A 22,256-nucleotide genomic window follows, 5' to 3' on the forward strand; every position below is an offset into this window, starting at 1 on the left:
CGGCACAGCGACCCAGACGGACGGTCCCCCATCCAAATTCTGCTCCGAGGTTGAAAGAAGGGGCATTAGCCCCACTCCCAGCTCACAGCAGAGCCTTTGTCCCAAGGCTCAGCATCTCCGGAGGGTGTGGTGGCAGGGGACACTGCTTCCCCAGAGCAGAAAGCCGCAAAGGGGCCCCCTTCATTTCAAAGCCTGGACACCAAGGGCGCAGGTGGTGCCCCTGACTGTTGATTCATTCGATCAACGCACAGTCACAGAGGGCGCGGCGAGGCGGCGGCTGTGGGCTGGGTGCTGTGCGCAGGGGGGAATGAGACCATGTGTGTTCTTAGGCAATGCGCCACCGAATCCCTGGCCTGGGCAGAGGGTGCCGTGGGGGCATATGCACGCCCCCTTTACAGGCAACGACAGTCCTCAGGCCCCAACCCAACAGCAAAGAGGCAGCCGTGCACCGCTGCTCGTCTGCCCTCTGTGCCAACCACAGGGCCAGCCACAGGGCATGGCATTTCGCCACCTCCCGCCCGGAACTCCAGGTCCTCGACCTTGACTCGAAGGCCCCCTTCTTCCCGGGCCCGCCTCCTCCCACAGCCACCTGTCTAGCCCTGGGGCCCAAGGACCAGGGCCTGGGTGTCCTGGCAGAGGGCTGGCCCCTTCCCCCGTGGGCAGCCCACAGGACACATCCCCGGAGGGCTCTGTGCTTCCCAGAACACATCCACACTTCTGCCTCTGTCCTTACAGCAGCCGGGGGGGGGAGGGGGGGCCGACGCTGCTCACACTCATACACGCTCACACACGCACTCACATCCTGACACACCGAGAGACTGAGGGAACTAACCGCAGCCACATGGAGGCACCAGGTCTGGAACTCTGAAGTGCTTGGTCGCTTGGTTAACTGAACACCTGTAGGTCAGCCCAGAGATCTGTGAGGCGCCCGGCACGGTCACCTTCTCGAAGCACCCTGGACATCTTTGCCTGCCTTGCTTTCCACGGTGCGGCTTGTGCATGCTGGTCCTCGGAGCGTGCTCCTGCCACCCCTGGGGACGTTCCTGTCTCCACCGCGCCCCTAGGTTGCTGCCCCCTCTCTGACCATCTTCGTGCCCGCTCTGGCGACCTCAGTCACTGGGCAGCCCCACGTCAGCGTCTGCAGCCCAGCCACTTCTCTCCCGCTCTAGAACTTGTATGTCCGACTGCTTTCTAGCCACCCCACGTGGGTGACCTCAGGGTCAGTGTGAGGCTAGGGAGCCCTGTCTCTCCTGCCTACCCCGCTCCCCCCGCTTCCTGCTTCCCCCCCGCTCCTGTGTCCTTGTCTCAGTGAGGGCACCATCACCCAGTGGCATCATGTGGTCATCCTCATCTCCCCCCCCCCCGTCTCTTCCTCAAAGCCAGTCAGACCCCGAGTCCTGGTGGTTCTTCCCTGAGCCCCTGACCTCCTACCCACTGACATACGTCACCTCCAGCCTGCTCTCTGACCACCATCGCACCGCTGATCTGCGTCCTCCATCAGACTACCCGCTGCCGGCAGCCAGGCTCTGTCCACAGCTCTACTGTGAATGTATCACTACTTACTTGTAAGCCTCCAATGGCCCTCGTGACCTCAAGAGGAAGCCCATCCTCCTTGTTCTGCCGATGGAGCCCTCCATGCTTCTGCTCCTGCTCACCTTCCGTCCTCCTGCACTCACCCTGGGCTTTGGTCACCCCAGAGTATTTGCAGACCCTCCCACTTTCCATGTGATTCAGGCCTCCAGGCCTCTACTCAGTGCTGTAGCCTCTTCTCGCTCTGCCTTTCCTTCCCTGCAAAGTGAATTCCTTCTTAGCCTTCAAGATTCAGGGGCGCCTGGGTGGCCCAGTCTGTTAAACACCCAACTCTTGACTTCAGCTCAGGTCTTGATCTCAGGGTCCTTCATGAACTCAAGCCCCACCTTGCACTCCATGCTGGGTGTGGAGCCTACTTTAAAAAAAAGATCCAAGTCAAAGCTTCTAATTCCAGAAGCCTCCCCAGCCATCACCTCCATCACCATTGAACTGGCAGAGTGATTCCTCCTCCTTTGTGTTCCCACGGTGACTTGTACCTACCCCTACCATAGTATTCTTACCCTGTCATGATGCTTTTTAAGTATCTGTCTCCCCCTCGGACGATGAGCAACCCGAGGACAGGGAAAAGATCGTGTTCGTTCTGTGGTCCTCAGAGCCCCTCTGATACCTGGCCCATAACAGGTATTGGATCAGTATTTGTTGAACCAGTGACCCCCATCTGAAAGTGTCTGCACCCACCCCTGCCCCCAAGCCCAAGGTGGAGGCCAGGTAGGAGATGGGGGGCTAGAATTGTAAATTTGGAGAGCCCCAGGAAAGTCAGGCCGGTACGGGGTTGAGGGTAGAGGTGGGGTGACCCTATGCTCTCTTCCCTGCAGCCCCAGCCAAGATCATCTCATTTGGAGGCACTGTGACAACCCCCTGGATGAAAGATGTCCGACTGCCTTGCAATTCGGTGGGCGATCCAGCCCCTGCTGTGAAGTGGACCAAGGACAGGTGTGCGCGGGACCCCAGAGAGATGGGGGACCCTAGGGAGGGGTGTAGTAGAAGAGCCAGGAAGAAAGGAACTGGGTGTCCCTCCCTTCCAGCTGACCAGAGGCCCTGCCGGGCACATGGCTCCTGCTCTCCCATGCAGGCCTGGCCTCCCTGTCTCCCCTCTGTTGGCTGCCAAGGATCTCCCTTCCCTGGGTGCTTGAAGAGGCCAGGGGGACCCAAGAAGCACTGGGTAGAACCCCAGGAGTCCCGGGGCCCCCCAGCCAGCCTCCTTCTACTCCCAGCCATGTTTGCCTACAGTCCTGGGAGAGCCCCTAGGGGGAGGGGGTGCTTACCATACCCATCTCTGCCCCCCCCCACCCCTGCAGTGAAGACTCGGCCATCCCTGTGTCCATGGACGGGCACCGGCTCATCCACACCAATGGCACGCTGCTGCTGCGCGCTGTGAAGGCTGAGGACTCGGGCTACTACACTTGCACGGCCACCAACACCGGGGGCTTCGACACCATCATCGTCAACCTTCTGGTGCAAGGTAAGGCCCTGGAAGGCGGGCTCCCCGCCCCCGCCTCTCCAGCCACCCGGGGGCAGACCCTTAGTGGAACAGTGGTGCCACGTGGAAGAGGCAGGGGGATGGAAGAATGAGCAGGAGCTGGGGGAGCACCAAGGGGGCCGGATGCCAGGCCTGGGCCCTTAGTTGCAGCTGGGATAGCCCATGCTCCCAGCAGCAGGTGTTAACCCTTTATAGTGAGGGCTGATGGCTTTCCCCTCACAGTTCCCCCGGACCAGCCTCGCCTCACTGTCTCTAAAACTTCTGCTTCATCCATCACCCTGACCTGGATTCCAGGTGACAATGGGGGCAGCTCCATCCGAGGTGAGAGGGGTCTGGATGAGGAGGGGGAAAGGGGAGGAAATTCTGGGCCCAGGAGCCGGGCAAGGGCCTTACCCAATCCCACCCCTTGTCCCCCTAAAGCCCCAGAAGTGATGAGTGAGGGGCAATTCGGACCACAAGGAAGTCACCCAAGTGCCACAGACAGTTACCAGCCTAGGTATCTGGGTTTTAGAAGGCCCACCCCAACCGCGGCTGGTGAGCTGTGCGAACCGGAAGAAATCTGTTTTCTTCTCTCGGCCTCAGTTTCCAAATCCGTAACAGTGGACACATGTACTAGATAGTGCTTCTCAGCCATGAATATGCACATGGATCCCCAGGGGATCTTAAAGAAGGCGGATTCTGATTAGGGAGGTCTGGGGTGGGGGCTGACAAACTCCCAAGTGATCTAATCCTGCTGACAGGGGACCACCCCGGGAGAAGCAGGCTCTAAAATACTATCCCTTTTAAGCCTCAAAGCTCTGTTTTCTGCTCCCCTCCCCACCTTGGCTGCTAAAGAGAGAGCAGAAAAACTCGTTGCAGCTTTGTGTCCAAACTGCCTCTGCCCGCCCCCCATCACTCTGGCCTCACTCTGCCCCTGCGAGGACCCCAGCCCCACGCCACCTGTTGGGGTGTCCCAGGCCCCGGCCTGCCCGCCCTGAGCCAGGCAACCCTCCCGGGCAGGCTTCGTGCTGCAGTACTCGGTAGACAACAGCGAGGAGTGGAAGGACGTGTTCATCAGCTCAGGCGAGCGGTCCTTCAAGCTGGACAGCCTCAAGTGTGGCACGTGGTACAAGGTAAAGCTGGCAGCCAAGAACAGCGTGGGCTCCGGGCGCATCAGCGAGATCATCGAGGCCAAGACCCACGGGCGGGGTGAGGCCTAGTGATGACCCCACTGGGGAGAGACAGGCCCGGGACGTGGGGATGGAGGGTGGCTGGGCTGAGGAAGGAGGGCGCAGGGGAGCGGAGACTGAAGGGAGAGACTCAGACAAGTTCCCATCGCTATAGATAACTCTGACCAATCACAGTAGGAGAAACAGGCCCCACCTCCCTGGCAGCTTCTTCCTTCTTCCCATATCTTTTATTGTGCTGAGGCCTTCTTTCGTCGTCCTTCCCTCTTCTCCCCCCTCCTCTGTCCCCTGGGGCATCCCTACTCCCATCTGTGCCAACCACTGCTCCCAGGAGCCACTGCAGCCCCGGCTGGCCCCAGGGACTCCCTCCCGGCGCTGATGAATGAAGCCTCCTCCTCTCAATCTCTAACCTCGCTCTCTCCCTGTGGCCCCCCAGAGCCCTCCTTCAGCAAAGACCAGCACCTGTTCACCCACATCAACTCCACGCATGCTCGGCTTAACCTGCAGGGCTGGAACAACGGGGGCTGCCCGATCACAGCCATCGTGCTGGAGTACCGGCCCAAGGGCACCTGGGCCTGGCAGGGGCTGCGGGCCAACAGCTCCGGGGAGGTGTTTCTGACCGAGCTGCGCGAGGCCACGTGGTACGAGCTGCGCATGCGGGCTTGCAACAGCGCTGGCTGCGGCAACGAGACTGCCCAGTTCGCCACCCTGGACTATGACGGCAGTGAGTCGGAGAGGGCGGGAGGGGCCTCATGGGGGCCACAGCGAGGTGTCCCCAGGGAAGCTGGCAGAGAGGTGGATGCATAGAGGACAGACAAATCGAAAAACAGACAGGACTATCATCGAGGAAAAGGCTGGAGACAGGGAAGGAGCAAGCAAAGGGGGCAGCAGAGTGGTAGGCGGCAGGCCAGTGGTCAGGTGCACCAGTGGCCATACGGACTGATAGCCAGGCAAACACATCGCCCTGAGATAGAGGGTCTTTTGAAGGTGCAGTCCTTGCTCTCCGCTGCTTCGGAGAGCTGGAGACTATAATGTAGAGGGATAGCTGAGGCCCCGCCCCCTTAGCCCCTCTGCTAATATGGTGCATTAGCCAGAATGGGATAGCCTGGGCTATAGGAGCAGATAAACACTGAAAGCTACAGGGCTTAATCCAGTAAAGATTTGCTTCTCGCTCTTGTAACATCTTGTGAGGGTTGGCTGGCCACCATCTTTCAGCTATGCTATCTTGAACGTGTAGCCTCCAAGGTCACCAAGAAGAGAGAGATAGAAAAGCCACCCCAGTCTTCACTGCCTGGGCCACTTCTGTTCTCACTCTGTTGTCCAGAACTCGTTCTTTGGCTCTAACCTAACTGCCAGGAAGTCTGGAAGGGATAGGTGAGCACGCGGATATTTGGTGAGCACTCACAGGGCACTTCCTACACACGCACATGTGTGCACACACATACACGCACATGCGTGTGCACACTCGCACATGCATGCACATGTGCACACGCGCTGAAGGCACATTGAGGGCTGAATTCATAGAGACCAGTTGTCACAAGGTAAAGTCAGTCTACCTGTGTGTTAAGGAAACAGAATAAAAGTGGTATCAGAAGGGGATGGGCTCCAACAAGGGTTTCATGGAGGAGACGGCTGTTCTGCAAGGCTTTGAAACAGGCACAGATCAGGCTTTGCAGAGGGCTGTGTCAGCAGAACTTACTGCCTCCGTGCAGGCACCCAAGGTTAGCAGATCTCACCCATAGGCAGGGGAGCGGGGAGAAAATGCAGGGCATTGAGTGGCCTGGTCCCCATCTGGGGACAAGACCTCGGGATCCCACTGCTCTGCTTCTCTCTATGATTCTCACCACCCCTACCCCACTTCACGAGCTGGATGGCAGAACCGAAGCTCATCAGTCCGCCCTCTAGAAATGAACACGGAACTCCAACAGGCAGGAGACAGTCTCTGAGAGACCTCGGGATAATTCTAAAATAGGCTCACGAAGTCATCAGTATCATAATGCCGTGTAAAAACTGCATGACTGTTCATGGCTGTCCTGATGTGACCAGAATCTGGGGGAATAGAGGGAGAGGGTTGGGGCTCTGTGCCAGGAAGTGGAGGTCAGAATGAAAGCAAGGGCAGCAAGAGAGGCTCAAAGGCTCCCTCACCCAGGGGACTCTGCCCAGACCCTACTCATAAGGGACATCTGACTCCCTCCTTCACCCCATCAGGTACCATCCCCCCCATCAAGTCTGCGCAAGGTGAGGGGGATGACGTGAAGAAGCTGTTCACCATCGGCTGCCCGGTCATCCTGGCCACTCTGGGGGTAGCACTGCTCTTCATCGTTCGCAAGAAGAGGAAGGAGAAGCGACTGAAGCGTCTCCGAGGTAGCCGAGCTTCCTATGGGCTTCCCGGGGAGGGAGTGCTGACCCTCGACCTCGTGGGCCACCTTTCATTGGCTGATGGGCACCATCTGGACAAGAGAAAGTGCCTGTGTCCCATTGAAGGGAGAGCTGCTACTCCAACCTTCTGAAACTTTAGCTCTCACTGCTTCCTCCTCTGTGCCCCCAAGATTTTGTGCCTGACCTAACCAGGGCTGAATTTTAGAGGTACACTCTGGTAAAGCCATACTGGTTAAAATAGTTATACATTTCCATGTTAGTTGATAAATAGGTGTTGCTCTCTTCCACCCTGGAGGCTCCTTGTCTCTCACAGGATCCCTGAGATTCTTCTAGAAACTGGCCACTAAAGCATAGACCTGCAAGTGATCCCTAGGACCTTGCTCAGTTTTGACTGTATGGCTTCCATGACATGTCAGATGTTAAATATTTTGAATATCCCTCTCCCATTCTGCGATACCATAGACGGGCATGAACGGGTCTGCTTTACCTTGATTTTCCGAGGGACTGGTACAGTGTCTGGTACCTAGTAGTTGCTTAACAGATGTTCATTCACTCATTTGGAAAACATTTACTTAATATCTGCTGTATGTAGATACAGCCAGACATTGGAGATATAAACATGAATGAAGAAGGAACAGTCCATAGTCTTATGGAATATAGTCTAGTCCTCATAGAATTCACGGTTTAATGTGAGAATCCAGGGCACAGTAGTAGCACAGAATAGGGAATTACTAACACTTGCTAGCGTGTTTAGGAGTTAGGTGGATGGATGGATGATTGGACGGATGGTTGGATGATTAATTGGATGGTTGGATGGAAAGATGTATAGAGGGAAGGATAGTTGGATGGATAGTTAAATGAAAGGTTTGATGGTTGGGTGGTTGAATGGATAGGTGGTTGGCTGGATAGAAAGATGGAGAAGTGATGGATGGATGATTAGATAGTTGGATGGGTTGATGGTTGAATGGATTAATGGTTGGATCAATGGGTAGGTGGATGGATGCATACATATTTGAATGGATGGATAATAGATGATTGTGTGAATGGGTAGATGGGTGGATAGTTGAATGGATACTTGGATGGATGGATGGATGGATGGATGGATAATAAGATGAACAGATGGTTGTATGGTTTTATGGACATATGGACAGACGGTTGGATGAATGGTTGAATAGATGAATCAATATTGGATGGATGGATGGATGGATGGATAGTTGAATGGATGGATGAGGATGAATGACTGGATGGGTGGGTGGAAAAATGAATAGATTGACAGATGAATGGATCAATGATGGATGGCTGGATGGGTGAGTGAGTTCATGGTTGGATATATACATGCAGCTAGATTCATTCTGACAGATCATTCTCATGATTCTCATTCTCATTGGAGGTCTAATAGGGTTAAACAGGTCCTTTGTTTCTCTCTCTCTCTCTCTCTCTCTCTCTCTTTGTCAATTCCTAACCTGAGATCCTGATCCTATGCTCTCTGGTGACAAGGCAGGGACCCCCAAATTTATCCATGGACTTTTTGGGGACAGGTACCCAAGAGGAAGAAATAAAACCTCTTGGTTGATAGTCATCTGGGGATGCCCATTGACCACCTCTACTTCATCCTCCACTCTTTTCTCTTCCCAGCAGATAACTGAGGATAGACCCTCCACTGGTACCCATTCCCAGCCTGCTATGATGTCTTGTTTAATTAGAGTCAATTCAGGAAACAGATGGAGCACTTTATATACCCTCTCCTCTGGGAAGGACCTCCCTATTAGATAAAAAATCTGAGTAAAGGAAAACAGACCTGAGCCAAATCTTACGTCAGGAGCAGTCAGACCTTATCCTATGTTAGACTATTTTAGAGGTCCTATCATTTCTCCCTCTTCTTCCCGGGAGACCAGCCATGGTCCCAATGTAGGGAATTCTCCCACCTTGCTCCCCAGCCTCTTCTAGTTCTCATCCCGCTCAGACTCCATCCTCATCCCGTCCTTCTCTGTACTGTTTTGCAGATGCAAAGAGTCTGGCAGAAATGTTGATAAGGTAGGTGTCACATTGCTGTTCCCTCCCCTACAGAGGACAGGCTTCTAAGACCTCACTGCCCTGCAAACCCTCCCCCCCCAGCCCCTTATGGCTGCTGAGTCACCCACCTCCAGCCCTTCTCCCCACAGCAAGAACAACCGAAGTTTTGACACCCCTGTGAAGGGGCCTCCCCAGGGCCCGAGGCTACACATTGACATCCCCAGGGTCCAGCTGCTCATCGAGGACAAGGAGGGCATCAAGCAGCTGGGTGAGTGACAGGGCCACAGCCCACCAAGGGCAGCCACCAGCCCCCACAGCAGTGCCCAGGGTTCTAGCAGCGGCCCCATTCACCACTCAGCACCCTCAGAACTCACTGAAGCTTCTCTTGACGGCTGGGTTTCCTCCTCTGTCTCACAGAAAGAATTACTCTGTCCTTTCTGCGTCTCCACATTGGATAAAGACAAAAAGAAATTTGGAAAGTCCAAAGAGAAGGACTCGTACTCATTGTCCTTCTTCCCCCAGGAGATGACAAAGCCACCATCCCCGTGACGGACGCTGAGTTCAGCCAAGCAGTCAACCCACAGAGTTTCTGCACTGGTGTCTCCTTGCACCACCCGGCCCTCATCCAGAGCACGGGACCCCTCATCGACATGTCTGATATCCGGCCAGGCACCAGTATGCCTCATCCCCAGGGAGACACACCTGCTCCCAAAAAGGGTGACCTGGGTGCAGCGTGAGGCGCAGGTGGAAAGAGACAGGGGGCGGGGCTCAGCGCAGCATGGAAGAACGGAAAGAGCACTGGAGTTAGAGTCTCCAGACCTTGACTGAAGACTTCCTAGCTGTGACCTTGAGTATATTGCTAACTTTACCTCTCCGGGCTTCCGTGTCCCTATCTAGACGTTTTGAGAGGGTTGGGAGTCCTCGCTCTCCAGGCGCCTTCTGCCTCTAACACTGGGACTCTGGGTATAAGGATAGAAGACATTAGGGGCTGTAGGGAGTGAACGGACAGGAGGCAGCAGGAGAGGGGGTGACATTCCTCCCCAAGCAGAAGGGAAAGAAGGGGTGGGTGGGGAGGACCAGGACGCCCTGCCCCCAAAGCCCCCACACCTCACCACTGTTGCTCTTTTCCCGCGGGGCCAGCTATGTGGTCAGGATCCCCCAGGGAGCTTCTGTGGCTGCCTGTGCCTCCTCCCTTGCTCCGCACTGCCCTTCTGGAACGTGCCAGCTGCCCGAGGCTGAGTGCCCTCAGGGGAGGCGGTGCTAGCGCTTGCTTCCTCTGTGCAGATCCCGTATCCAGGAAGAATGTGAAGTCAGCCCACAGCACCCGGAACCGGTACTCGAGCCAGTGGACTCTCACCAAGTGCCAGGCCTCCACACCCGCCCGCACCCTCACCTCGGACTGGCGCACCGTGGGGTCCCAGCATGGTGTCACCGTCACGGAGAGTGACAGCTACAGTGCCAGCCTCTCCCAGGACACAGGTGAGCCCAGGGCCCGGCCCGCGTCCTGCTCTCTCTCCTCCAGTTCCCCCACCATCCAGCTCCCCCTTCCCCTTTCCCAACTTCCACCTACCAGCTCGCGGGGTCCAAGGCACAAGTCAGTGTCACTCCCAGCTGGCCACTGGCTTACTCTGTGGCCGGCACAAACACGCTTGACCTTGCTGAGCTCTCCTTCGTCAAGGATTTCATTCTCCTCTCCCAAAAGATGTCAGAGAAAATGGTACACATGATGTTTGTTGGAGAAATCTCTGAGGGTTCCAGGGGGCGGGTGCTTGTTTTTAAGACCCCACTTCCGCACCCAAAGCCGCCTTCCTAGGGGGAGAGTGGGGTCTTCTGAGATGACTGCCAGGCTCAAGGGTAGGGCAACGGCTCCGTCTGGTCTCATTTGTGAATGAGGCTCCCTTCTCCCCACGACCCCCCTTGTTTCTTCTTAACTCTGGGCCCTCCGTCCCTCCAGACAAAGGACGGAACAGCATGGTGTCCACGGAGAGCGCCTCGTCCACCTACGAGGAGCTGGCCCGGGCCTATGAGCACGCCAAGCTGGAGGAGCAGCTGCAGCACGCCAAGTTCGAGATCACCGAGTGCTTCATCTCGGACAGCTCCTCCGACCAGATGACCACAGGCACCAACGAGAACGCCGACAGCATGACCTCCATGAGCACGCCCTCGGAGCCCGGCATCTGCCGCTTCACCGCCTCCCCGCCCAAGCCCCAGGATGCTGACCGAGGCAAGAACGTGGCTGTGCCCATCCCGCACCGGGCCAGCAAGAGTGAGTGCTCGGCCCGCCTCCCCCGCTGCACCCCCCCACCCCACCCCCACCCCCGGCGTCCTCAGCCCGGCCCTGCTCCTTGGCAGTGTGGGCAGTGCAGAGCAAGTACTCGGGAGAATCCGGATCAGGGTCTGCACCCTGGCTCAGCCTCTTAAGACATCCATGGCCTTGGGAAGTCAGTCAGCCCCTCTGACCTCCATTTTCTCAGTGGTAAACTGCACATGACGGCGTATCCTCCGCGCTGTCGTTGCGGACACTAGAAAGGCTGTACGTGCCTGGCGCGTAGCAGGTTCTCGGGACGTCGTGGTCATTCCCTTTACTCTGAAGCTATGTCAGTATGGAGAGAGCACCTTTCGGGGCTCAGCTGCCCAGTGGCCACTGGTCTCCAGGCCAATCGAAATTGATCCGTGGGGGCCAAACCTCATGGTGAGCAGTGACCTCGTCCGACCGGGAGCAGTCTGGTGCCAGGAGCCTGGCCAGAGCGTGTGCCCATCAGGGTTGGTGGGGCAGCTGCAGGGTCACGGGAGGGCATGGGGACGGGGGTCCATCAGCAGACCCTGGGACCACACCATGCCATGTCTGGCCATGCAGGGTCTGGTCTGCCCGCTACTGGCCTCGCTTAGTGGCCGTGCCCATCAGGGCACTCAGGGTCATCTAGAGAAGAGCCCAGGGTAACAAAGTACAAGGACCTGGGAGATCAGCCGCCCTGAATGACGCCCCCGCCCCTTCTGGCTGGGTGAATTAGGGCAAATTATTTAATCTCTCTGAAGCTCAGTTTTCTCACCTGCCAACTGTGGGCCGGTATTAACCTATCCAGGGGGCTGCGGGGACCGAATGAGATCATGTACAGAAAGGTCCTGGCGCAGTCAGCAGGTTAGAGGCACATTTACAGGTGAGGGTACTCACAGAGCAGAGGGAGCAGGGCTGGACGGTCCCGGAAGCCTGTCGTTATGGAGGCGGTTTAAGAAATCTGGAACGTTCCGCCTGGGAAACAGGAGAGGGATGGGGAATCTCAGCTGACTTCAGACATGTGGCAGGCTGCCGTGGGAAAGCTGGTGGGGGTGGCAGGGGTGCTTGCTGTGTGGGTCCTCAGAAGGCCCAATCAGGCTCCCAGTGGGGAGTGACTCCCTCCTCGGGGCAAAGGAGACTTTTCTAACAGCCAGAGCTTTAGGAAGTCATTGTCTTCAGAACTGAGCTCTCCAGCGCTGAGGCTGAGCAGCCTCTACTGCGGTTCAGCAAGAAGTAGCAGTTTAGTGGGCAAGTACTGTACTTCAGGCCCTGGGTCAGGCGCTTTCCCCAGGTTATCTCGTTCCCCACTCCCAGTAATCCTGCGGATAAGGACACAGGCTCAGAGAGGTCAAGTAACTGATCCCTTATGGCCTCCTCATTGCCTAGCTTGTGGAGGGACTCCTAGGTCGGGTCGGGGAAAAGCCTGCGGAGGAGGGGGTGGGGTGACCCGGCAGGTGCCCAGAGGCCTCTGCCGCCAACGTTTCCTGCTTCTGTGATTCCAGGTGACTACTGTAACCTGCCCCTGTATGCCAAGTCGGAGGCCTTCTTCCGAAAGGCAGATGGCCGTGAGCCCTGTCCCGTGGTCCCACCCCGAGAGGCTTCCATCCGGAACCTGGCTCGAACCTACCACACCCAGGCTCGCCACCTGACCTTGGACCCTGCCAGCAAGCCCTTGGGCCTCCCGCACCCAGGGGCCCCTGCTGCCGCCTCCACAGCCACTTTACCTCAGAGGACTCTGGCCATGCCGGCACCCCCAGCCGGCCCGGCCCCGCCAGCTCCCGGCCCCACCCCTGCCGAGCCCCCGGCTGCCCCCAGTGCTGCCCCTCCGGCCCCCAGCACCGAGCCTCCGCGGGCCGGGGGCCCACACACCAAAATGGGGGGCTCCAGGGACTCGCTTCTCGAGATGAGCACATCAGGGGTAGGGAGGTCTCAGAAGCAGGGGGCAGGGGCCTACTCCAAATCCTATACCCTGGTGTAGGGGGACAACGAGAAAGCAGCCCTACGCTCGGACCTGTCTGCACCTCCGGCCCTCACACACCAACTTGGCTGTTTTCCTGCATTATTTATATTAAACCGACAGACAAAAACCAACCAACAACGGAAACAAAACCCCCCAAGTCATGAACGCTTGTACATAGAACTCTTTTGTACAAATGAAACTATTTTCTTCTCCATGAAGCCAGGGCACAAAGAATTTGACAGTACAAAAACCCCCACCCCGACCCCACAAAGTAAGCGTGGAGAGATATATATACGTATATAGGGGGATAGGAGCACATCGACAAGCTATATATCTATATATTTCTCTCACCTTATTTTGAGACAGAGGCACAAAGACTCAGCAATTTTTCCCTCCTACTCACTCACCCTCCCTTCAATCTAGGTGGTTTTGACAACGACCAAACTCCCAACTCAGAGACACCGCATGCGATTTTACTGTTCCAAGAAAACCAGGAGTTGCTTCGATTTGCAGATGCTTATGTGTTAATACCTTTTTCTATGAAAAAAAACCCAGCGCCGTGTGCAATAAAGGTTATGTTTCTACGTGGTAGCTTTTTTCCCATCTGGCGAGGGCCAGTGGGGAGGGGGGGAGGAAGGAAAGGCCCCTATACCGGCCCGTCTATCTCTCGTGGAGAGACTTCGAGAAGTTCGGGCTTTAGCTCAGCAGGTTAAACTTTTTTAAAGGCTTTCAATTAGCCAACGTGCATCCTTGAGCACCTGTTCTGTTCTCAGATCTGTGCCCGCCCCTAGAGGGGGTCAGCTGTGTGAATTTGACCACGCTTCTGAACTCCTCTGGGTCAGTTTCTTTACCTATGAAATGAGGCAACCTTGCAGAGAGCTCTGGGGAGCCTGGTCTGGGGGCGGGGGAGGACAGGTGTCTGCTGGCTTCTCTCCTTCAGGAGAACCCAGTGTGGCCAGGGAAGCAAAGCCAGGCAAACCACAAGTGTGCACTTCTGTTATGGGAGGGGGAGGAAGAGAGTCTATATACCCTGGGGGTCAGGCCAGATCCTGAAGTTCTAGGCCATTAGGGTGAGGCAAGGCCAAAGAGAAGGAGTGAGGTCATCAGAGGTTGGAGACGTGAAAGGGGCTCATGGAGGAGGGAAATGGAGCCCAGCAAGGAGAGTCCGGCCAGCAGACACTCCAGGCACTTGCCTGGTTTTAGAGGAGCTGGCAATCAGGCCGCCAGGTGGAAGGAAACGTGCACACGGGCAGGTGTGTGGAGGGGCCGTATCTGATAAAAGGCACGGGAGGGTGAGTGGGCCGGGCCTCCACGGACGGGACGTGACGTGACGTGACGTGAAGTTGAAGGTTACAGTAGGGAGAGGAGAGGGAAAGACCCCAGGTCTCGGTCTCCCTCCCTCCACCATGGCCGAACCCCTGGCTGAAAAGAACGTATGGCTAAGAAGCACAAAGGGGGTTCAGTGCCCCAAGTCAAGGCCGAGTTGTGGGTCGGGAACCTGGAAGGAAGGTGAGTCTGGGACCTGCTGTCCTCCCAAAGCTGAGAGGAGGGAGCGCTGGAGAGGGAGGGGGGGTAGGGTCTGTGCAGGATGCAGGTGGGCTGTCCCCGTCCCTCTGGGCCACACCGAGACCCCACCTGAGAGGCACAACCTTTAATAGGAGCACTTTCCAAAAAGCTTCCTCACACGCTCACTGAGCGCCCAGGGAATGCAGGATACAGAGGAACTCTGCCCAGGGAGTGTCTCCAGGACAAGGTAAGGCGGTAGGCACCCCGAGAGGGGAGGGGGCAGAGGCCTTGTGCTCCTTGGCGACTCCTAGGCCCAAGGGGAAACTCCATCTCAGCCCCGGCGCCAAGAACCCAGCTGGGAGAGCCGGCTACCCGTGGGAACGAAGGAGGATAGTGAGAAGGGCCTGAATTCCAGACACCTGGTGACGGCCCGCTACGTTCCATCTGTGGGAGGACAGGACTCCTCCCAGGGCTGCGTGCGCCATCTGCAGGTCACCTCCCAAACTCCAAGGACAGTGATCCAGCCCGGGAGCTCTTCCTACAACTTGGCTGAGAGCCCCCACTCTATGCCCCCCGCACCTGCGCTGGACACTGAGGAAACCTGAATCAGACCCAGCTCGGACCAGCATGAGGGGATGAACAGATCCCCAGGGGCTGGAGTAGAATGGAGCCACCTGCCTGAGGTTGCAGAAGGGAACCCCTATCATGACAGTCCGTTACAGAGCTCTACCCCACACGATGTGCCCGGTATCGAGCCAGACGCTCTCCTCCTGGTGGCCTGGGTGACCTCACTGAGGCTTTGGGAGGCAGGCGTCACAGGCTCCACCGCCCGGGGTGGGGAAGCTGGAGCTCCGGGGAATTAAGGAACTCACCCAAGGTCAGAGGAAGAGGTGAACTCCCATCCAAGCCCAAGGGTGTCTGATTCCTTAACCACAGGGCCACACTGCCCCGTGTTCTGCCGCTCAGAGGCTGAGTTTCAGTTCTGTCCCTAGGACAGACGAGCTGTGTGCCAGGACCAGAGGGAGCAGCTGGACGTACTGCCCAGACGGCGGTCAGTGTGGAACCAGGAGGGACTGACGCAGGGAGGTGAGCCAACATGCTGGGCTGGGTGCGCCGGGGAGCCTGGGTACCTCATTCTGCTGAGAGGCGGTGAGAGGGAGGGAAGGAGGGGGGACTCCGCTCTGGGGGTGCGGTGGACCAGGCAGGATGAGATGGTTTCGGGGAGGCAACAGAGAATCAAAGGTGAACGAGCCAGTTTAACTTGCGGTCCGCTGAGCTGGACACCTACCTATAAAACACACGGTCCAGAAATTCAAACAGGCGTGCGGAGAATCCGCACGGTGTCGTGTGCTGGTCTCTGACTCCGTGTGTCCTTCAGCTAAACCCCAAGCCCGCCTGTCTGAACCACACCCGAAAGCCATTTCCCAAGTCAGCCAAACCCCCGCCCGCTCGCTCCCCGCGCAGTCCCCACTAAAGTCTGCGCCTGGAGCGATCTTCCTACACACTTGCCTGCCCCTTCCAGACCTCTCCTTGTCCACCGCAGAGGAGGCCACTGTTGTCTCTAGAGCACTGATCCTCAAAGCACGGTCCCCAGCATCCGCGTCCCCCAGGAACTGGTTAGAAATGCCAATTCGTAGGCTTCGCCCCAGACCCACTGGATCAGAATCTGCAGTTCGGCAGAGTCCCCAGAGGATGCACGTGCACACAGGGTTCTAGAAGCCTTCAGAGAGCCCACTCCCCTGCTCTGTCCTTCCACCAACAGCCAGAGCGAGACGAGTGGGTCTCCAACTTACTCCTGCATCAGACTGACCTGAAGAGCTTATTCAGTCCCGACTGAATCACAGTTGGTGGCCCTGCACTCTGAGCATTTTTTTTTAAATTGCAGTAAAAGGTACACAATAAAATCTACCATTTTAACCATTTTTAAGCTGACAGTTCCGTGGCATTGAGTACATTCACTTCGTTTGTGCAACCACCACCACAACCCAGTTCCAGAATGTTGTCACCTCCCGGAGCAAAAACCATACTCATTAAACACTCATGGCCCATGTCCCCTTCCTCCCCAGCCCCTGGCAACCACCATGCTACTCTGTGTCCCTGTGAAGCACACTACCCCGGCTATTTCCTACCAGCGGAATCCTACGACACTTGTCCTTTCTGTGGGCTTCTTTCACTCAGTATGTTTGCAAGTATACTCCATGCTGTAGCATGTCTGAGAGTTTGAATCTTTTTAAGGCTGAATAATATTCCATTATATGTACAGACCACACTTTTATTACATTATTGGACACTTAGTTTCTTTTGGCCATCATGAATACTACTGTTTGAACATCAGCATATAAGTTCCTGTTAGAATCCCTGCTTTCCATTCTTTGGATATATAACTAGGAGTGGAATTTCTGGATCAAATGATAATTTTACGTGGTGCCTGGGTGGCTCAGTCAGTTAAGCATCTGCCTTCTGCTCAGGTCATGATCTCAGGGTCCTCGAATCAAGCCCCGCGTCGGGCTCCCTGCTGATCAGGGAGCCTGCTTCTCCCTCTCCCTTTGCTCATTCTCTCTATCTCATAAATAAGATTTTTAAAAATTTTGTTTAATGTTTTTAGGAAGAAAATATATTTTTATTGAGGTGTAATTAACATATAACATTATACTGGTTTCAGGTGTACAACATAAAGATCTGATATTTGTATATGTTGCAAAATGATCACAATAAGTCTAGTTAACATCTGTCACCACACATAGTTACAAATTTTTTTCTTGTAATGAGAACTTCTAAGATTTACTCTTTTAGCAACTTTCAACTATGCAACTCAGTAGTATGAACGATAGTCAACACGCACATGGCGTCCCCATAACTTAACTATTTTATAACTGGAAGTGTTTTTCCTTTTGATCCCCTTCACCCATGTCACCTACCCAGACCCCACCTCTGGCAACCACCAGTCAGTTCTCTGTATGAGCGTGGGGTTTTGTTTGTTTAGATTCCACATAGAAGTGAAGTCCTACAGTATTTGTCTTTGACTTATTTCGCTGAGCACGCAGTGCCGTCAGGGTCTATCCACGTTGTCAGACTGCCAGATTTTGTTCTGTTGTATGGCTGAATAGTATTGCGTTGTTTTCCCATAGGATTCCATTGTGCATTGTACCACATCTTCTTTAGCCATTCATCCATCAGCGGACACTTGTTTCCATTATCTTGGCTTTTATAAATGCTGCAATGAACATAGAGCTGCATAAATCTTTCCAAATTAATTTATTCATTTTCCATGAATTAATACTTAGAAGTGGAATTGCTGGATCATGGGGTAGTGCAGGGTGTAAGTTTCATTATTTTGCGTGTAGCTGTCCAGTTTTCCCAACACCATTTATTGAAGAGACTCTCTTGTCCCTGTTTTCTATGTGTGCCTCCTTTGTTATAAATTAATTGACCATACATGTGTGGGTTTATTTCTGGGTTCTCTATTCTGTTCCATTGATCGACGTATCTGTTTTTATGCCAGTACCACACTGTTTGGATTACTACAGCTTTATGATATAGTTTGGAATCAGGGAGCATGATGCCTCCAGCTTTGTTCTTATTTCTCAAGATTGCTTTGACCGTTCCAAATCGTTTGTAGTTCAATTCCAATGTTAGGATTTTTCTATTTCTGTGAAAATGCCATTGGAATTCTGAATGGGGTTGCACTGAATTTTTACATTGCTTTGGGTGATAGGGACATTTTAACAATATTCTTCCAATTCATGAGCAATGATACATCTTTCCATTTATTTGTGTCCTCTTCAATTTCTTTCATCAGTGTTACAGTTCTCAGTGTACAAGTCTTTCACCTCCTTGATTACATTTATTTCTGGGTATTTTATTCTCTCTGATGCAGTTGTAAATGGAATAGTTTCTTAATTTCTCTTTCTAATATTAGTGTATAGAAACAAAAGATTTCTGTATATTTTTGTATTTTATCAAATTCTTTGAGTTCTAACAGTTTTTTAGTGGAGTCTTTAAGGTTTTCTATGTATAATAACATCTGCCGAAGTGACAGGTTTTTTTTTTTCTTTAACAACTTGGATGTCTTTTATTTCTTTTGTTTTTTGTTTCTATATAATATACGGTATTATATTAGTTTCAAGTGTATAATATAGTCATTCAAGAATTCTGTACATTACTCAGTGCTCATCACCATAAGTGCACGCTTAATCCCCTTTACCCAGTTCCCTCATCCCCCCACCCACCTCCCCTCTGGCAGCCACCAGTTCTCTAGAGTTAAGAGTCTGTTTTTGGTTTGTCTCTTTTTGTTTGTTTGTTTGTTTTGTTTCTTACATTCCACAGATGAGTGAAATCATACGGCATTTGTCTTTCTCTGACTTATTTCGCTCAGGATTAAACAGCTGTGACATGATAAGGTGGTGATAAGGGGTGTTGAGCATATTTTCATGTGTCTGAGGGCCATCTATATGTCTTCTTTGGAGAAGTATCTGTGTATGTCTTCTGCCCATTTTTAATTGGACTATTTGGGGTTTTGGGTGTTTACTTGTATAAGCTCTTTATATATCTTGGATACCAACCCTTTATCAGATATGTCATTTACAACTGTCTTCTCCCATTCAGCTGGCCGTCTTTTAGTTTTGTTGATTGTTTCCTTTGCTGTGCAGAAGTATTCTATTTTGATGTAGCCCCATTTATTTTTGCTTTTGTTTCCCTTGCCTCAGAAGAGCTATCTACAAAAATGTTGCTATGGCCGATGTCAAAGAAATTACTGCCTGTGTTCTCTCTTCTAGGATTTTTATGGTTTCGGGTCTCACATTTAGGTCTTTAATCCATCTTGAGTATATTTTGTGTATGGTGTGAGAAAGTGATCCAGTTTCATTCTCTGCGTGTAGCTGTCCAGATTTCCCAACACCATTTGTTGAAGAGACTTTTTCCCTTCGTGTATTCCTGCCTCCTTGTCAAAGATTAATTAACTATATGATCTGGGTTTATTTCTGGGCTCTCTATTCTGTTCCATTAATCTGTGTGTCTGTTGTTGTGCCAGTACCATACAGTTTTGATTACTACAGCTTTGTAGTGTATCTTGACATCTGGTGGGAGTATATCTTGACATCCGGGATCATGATACCTCCAGTTTTGTTCTTTTTCCAAGATTGCTTTGGCTATTTGGTCTCTTCTGTGGTTCCATAAAAAAATTTTAAGATTATTTATTCTAGTTCTGTGGGAAATGCTGTTGGTATTTTGATAGAGATTGCATTAAATCTGTAGATTGCTCTGGGTGGTATGGACATTTTAACAATATTCTTCCAATCTAGGAGCATAGACTATCTTTCCATTTGTTTGTGTTGTTTGTGTTCCTTCATCAAGGTTTTATAGTTTTCAGATACACCTGTTTCCCCTCCTTGGTTAAGTTTATTCCTGTGTATTTTATTATTATTGGTGCAGTTATAAATAGGATTGTTTTCTTAATTTCTCTTTCTGCTACTTCATTATCAGTGTCTAGAAATGCAGTGGAATTCTGTGTATTGATCTTGTAGTCTTCAACCTTACTGAATTCATTTATCAGTTCTAATAGTTGCTTGGTGGAGTTTTAGGGTTTTCTATGGATAGTATCATGTCATCTGCAACTAGTGAAAGTTTTTCTTCTTTCTTACCAATTTGGATGCCTTTGATTTTTTTGTCTGATTCCTGTGGCTAGGACTTCCAGTACTATGTTCAATAAAAATGGCTAAAGTAGATATCTTCGTCTTGTTCCTGATCATAAAGAGAAAGCTCACAGTTTTTCCCCATTGAGTATGAAGTTAGCTGTGGGTTTTCATATATGGCTTTTATTATGTTGAGGTATGTTCCCTCTAAACCTACTTTGTTGAGAGATTTGGTCATAAAAGGATGTGAATTTTGCCAAATGTTTTTTATGCATCTGTTGAGATGATCATGTGACTTTTACCCTTCATTTTGTCAATGTGGTGCATCACATTGGCAGACTTGCAAATATTGAACTGTCCTTGCACTCCCCCACAATAAATCTCACTTGATGATTTGATTGCTATGGCTTTATAGTGTAGCTTGAAATCGAGGAGTATGAATACTACCCAAAGCCTCCTGCTTTGTTCTTTATCAGGATTGCTTTGGCTATTCGAGGGTTTTGTGGTTCTATACAAATTTTAAGATTGCTTTTTTTCTACTTCTGTAAAAAAATGTTATTCAAATCTTGATAGGTATTACAATGAATATATAGATGGCTTTGGGTAGTATTGGCATTTTGACATTAATTCTTCCAGTCCATAAACATGGAATACCTTTCCATTTATTTGCATCATCTTCAATTTCTTTCATCAATGTCTTATAGTATTCAGAGTAAAGATTTTTCACCTCCTTGGTTAAGTTTATTGCTAAGTATTTTATTGTTTCAATGCTATTGTAAACGGGTCGTTTTCTTTATTTCTTTTTCACAGAATTTGTTGGTAGTGTATAGACATGCTACTGATTTTTCTATGTTAATTTTGTATCCTGCAACTTTACTGAATTTATTGGTCAGATCTTACAATTTTTTTGGTGGGGTCTTTAGGATTTTCTCTATATAAAATCATGTCATCTGCAAATAGAGACAGTTTTACCTCTTCCTTAACAATGCTGGTGTCTTTTCTTTTTCATGCCTGATGGCTCTGACAAGGACTTCCAGTACTATATTGAATAGGAATGGTGGGAGTGGGCACTCTTGTCTTATTCCTGATCTTAGAGGAAGAGCTTTGAACCTTTCACCACTGAGTATAATATTAGCTATGGGCTTATATACAGCCGTTAGTGTACTTAGGTACACTCCTTCTCTACCTAAGTTATCATGAATGGATGTTAAATTTTGTCAAATGTTTTTTCTGCATCTAATATGATTGCCTGACTTTTTTTTCTTTATTAATGTGATGTATCACATAGATTTGCATATGTTGAACCATCCTTGCATCCCAGGCATAAATCGCACTTGGGTGAGTGATCCTTTTAGTGTGCTGTGAATTGTGTTTGCTAGTATTTTATTGCGAATTTTTACATCTATATTCAGCAAGGATATTGACCTATAGTTTTCTTTTCTGATAGTATCTTTTTCTGGCTTTGGTATCAGGGTAATACTGGCCTCACAAACTGAGTTTGGAAGTATTCCCAACTTTTCAATTTTTTGAAAGAGCTTGAGAAGGGTTGGCATTACTTCTTTATTTTTTTAAGATTTTATTTATTTATTCGAGAGAGAGTGTGCACGTGTGCACGAGTGGGGGGAGGGGTAGAGAGAGAGGGAGAAGCAGACTCCCCCTTGAATGTGGAGACTGATGTAGGGCTCATTCCCAGGACGCCAGGATCACAACCTAAGGGAAAGGTAGCCACTTATCTGACTGAGCTACCCAGGCACCCCCTGGCATTAATTCTTTAAATGTTTAATAAAATTCACCAGGGAAGCCATCCAACATTGGCTTTTCATCATTGGGAATTTTTTTTTTCTATTACTGATTTAATCTCCTTACTAGTGATTAGCTGTGCAGACTTTTATTTCTTCCTGATTCAGTCTTGGCAGTTTGTACATTTCTAGAATTTTTCCATTTCTTCTTGGTTGTCCAGATTGTTGGTATATAGTTGTTCATAGTTGCCTCTTATGATCCTTATATTTCTGTGGTGTCAGTTGTGGTGTGTCCTGTTTCATTTACAGTTTTGTTAATTAGGTTTCTCTCCTCTCCTTAGGTAGTCTAGCTAAAGGATTGTCAATTTTGTTGATCTTCTCAAAGAACCAACTCTTAGTTTGGATAATTTCTATTGTTTTTCTGTTTCTGTCTCATTTATTTCTATTCTAATCTTTATATATTACCTTCTTTTTGCTAACTTTGGGCTCAATTTGTTCTTTGTTTAGTTCCTTAGATC

General features: G+C 51.5%; 2 protein-coding genes across 4 annotated transcripts in view; both read left to right on the forward strand.

Annotated features, from left to right (window-relative positions):
• The window catches only part of DSCAML1 (DS cell adhesion molecule like 1), a 337,921-nt gene extending 324,474 nt beyond the window's left edge, over window positions 1-13,447 (forward strand). Inside the window, exons 22-33 of the mRNA XM_045797864.2 lie at window positions 2,406-2,523; window positions 2,889-3,052; window positions 3,293-3,391; window positions 4,070-4,258; window positions 4,673-4,960; window positions 6,445-6,600; window positions 8,619-8,649; window positions 8,778-8,896; window positions 9,151-9,303; window positions 9,913-10,107; window positions 10,583-10,894; window positions 12,406-13,447. Of these exons, the coding sequence (XP_045653820.2) occupies window positions 2,406-2,523; window positions 2,889-3,052; window positions 3,293-3,391; window positions 4,070-4,258; window positions 4,673-4,960; window positions 6,445-6,600; window positions 8,619-8,649; window positions 8,778-8,896; window positions 9,151-9,303; window positions 9,913-10,107; window positions 10,583-10,894; window positions 12,406-12,881 (2,300 nt within the window). The 3' untranslated portion in view covers window positions 12,882-13,447. The remainder of the gene's footprint in view (window positions 1-2,405; window positions 2,524-2,888; window positions 3,053-3,292; window positions 3,392-4,069; window positions 4,259-4,672; window positions 4,961-6,444; window positions 6,601-8,618; window positions 8,650-8,777; window positions 8,897-9,150; window positions 9,304-9,912; window positions 10,108-10,582; window positions 10,895-12,405) is intronic.
• A 738-nt stretch (window positions 13,448-14,185) lies between these two features.
• LOC148108810 (uncharacterized) overlaps window positions 14,186-22,256 on the forward strand; it is a 29,657-nt gene continuing 21,586 nt past the window's right edge. Inside the window, exons 1-4 of one of the 3 annotated variants that reach the window (XM_087868414.1) lie at window positions 14,186-14,372; window positions 14,522-14,616; window positions 15,362-15,455; window positions 16,132-16,608. In XM_087868414.1, coding sequence (XP_087724540.1) covers window positions 14,270-14,372; window positions 14,522-14,616; window positions 15,362-15,455; window positions 16,132-16,178 — 339 coding nt within the window. In that variant the 5' untranslated portion in view covers window positions 14,186-14,269 and the 3' untranslated portion in view covers window positions 16,179-16,608. Of the gene's footprint in view, window positions 14,373-14,521; window positions 14,617-15,361; window positions 15,456-16,131; window positions 16,609-22,256 lie in introns of those variants that run through there. The other 2 variants (XM_087868412.1, XM_087868413.1) reach the window with 2 other exon arrangements.

This window comes from Ursus americanus, chromosome 16, assembly GCF_024610735.1.
Source record: "Ursus americanus isolate L20-20 chromosome 16, mUrsAme1.1.p, whole genome shotgun sequence".
Classification (NCBI taxonomy): domain Eukaryota; kingdom Metazoa; phylum Chordata; class Mammalia; order Carnivora; family Ursidae; genus Ursus; species Ursus americanus.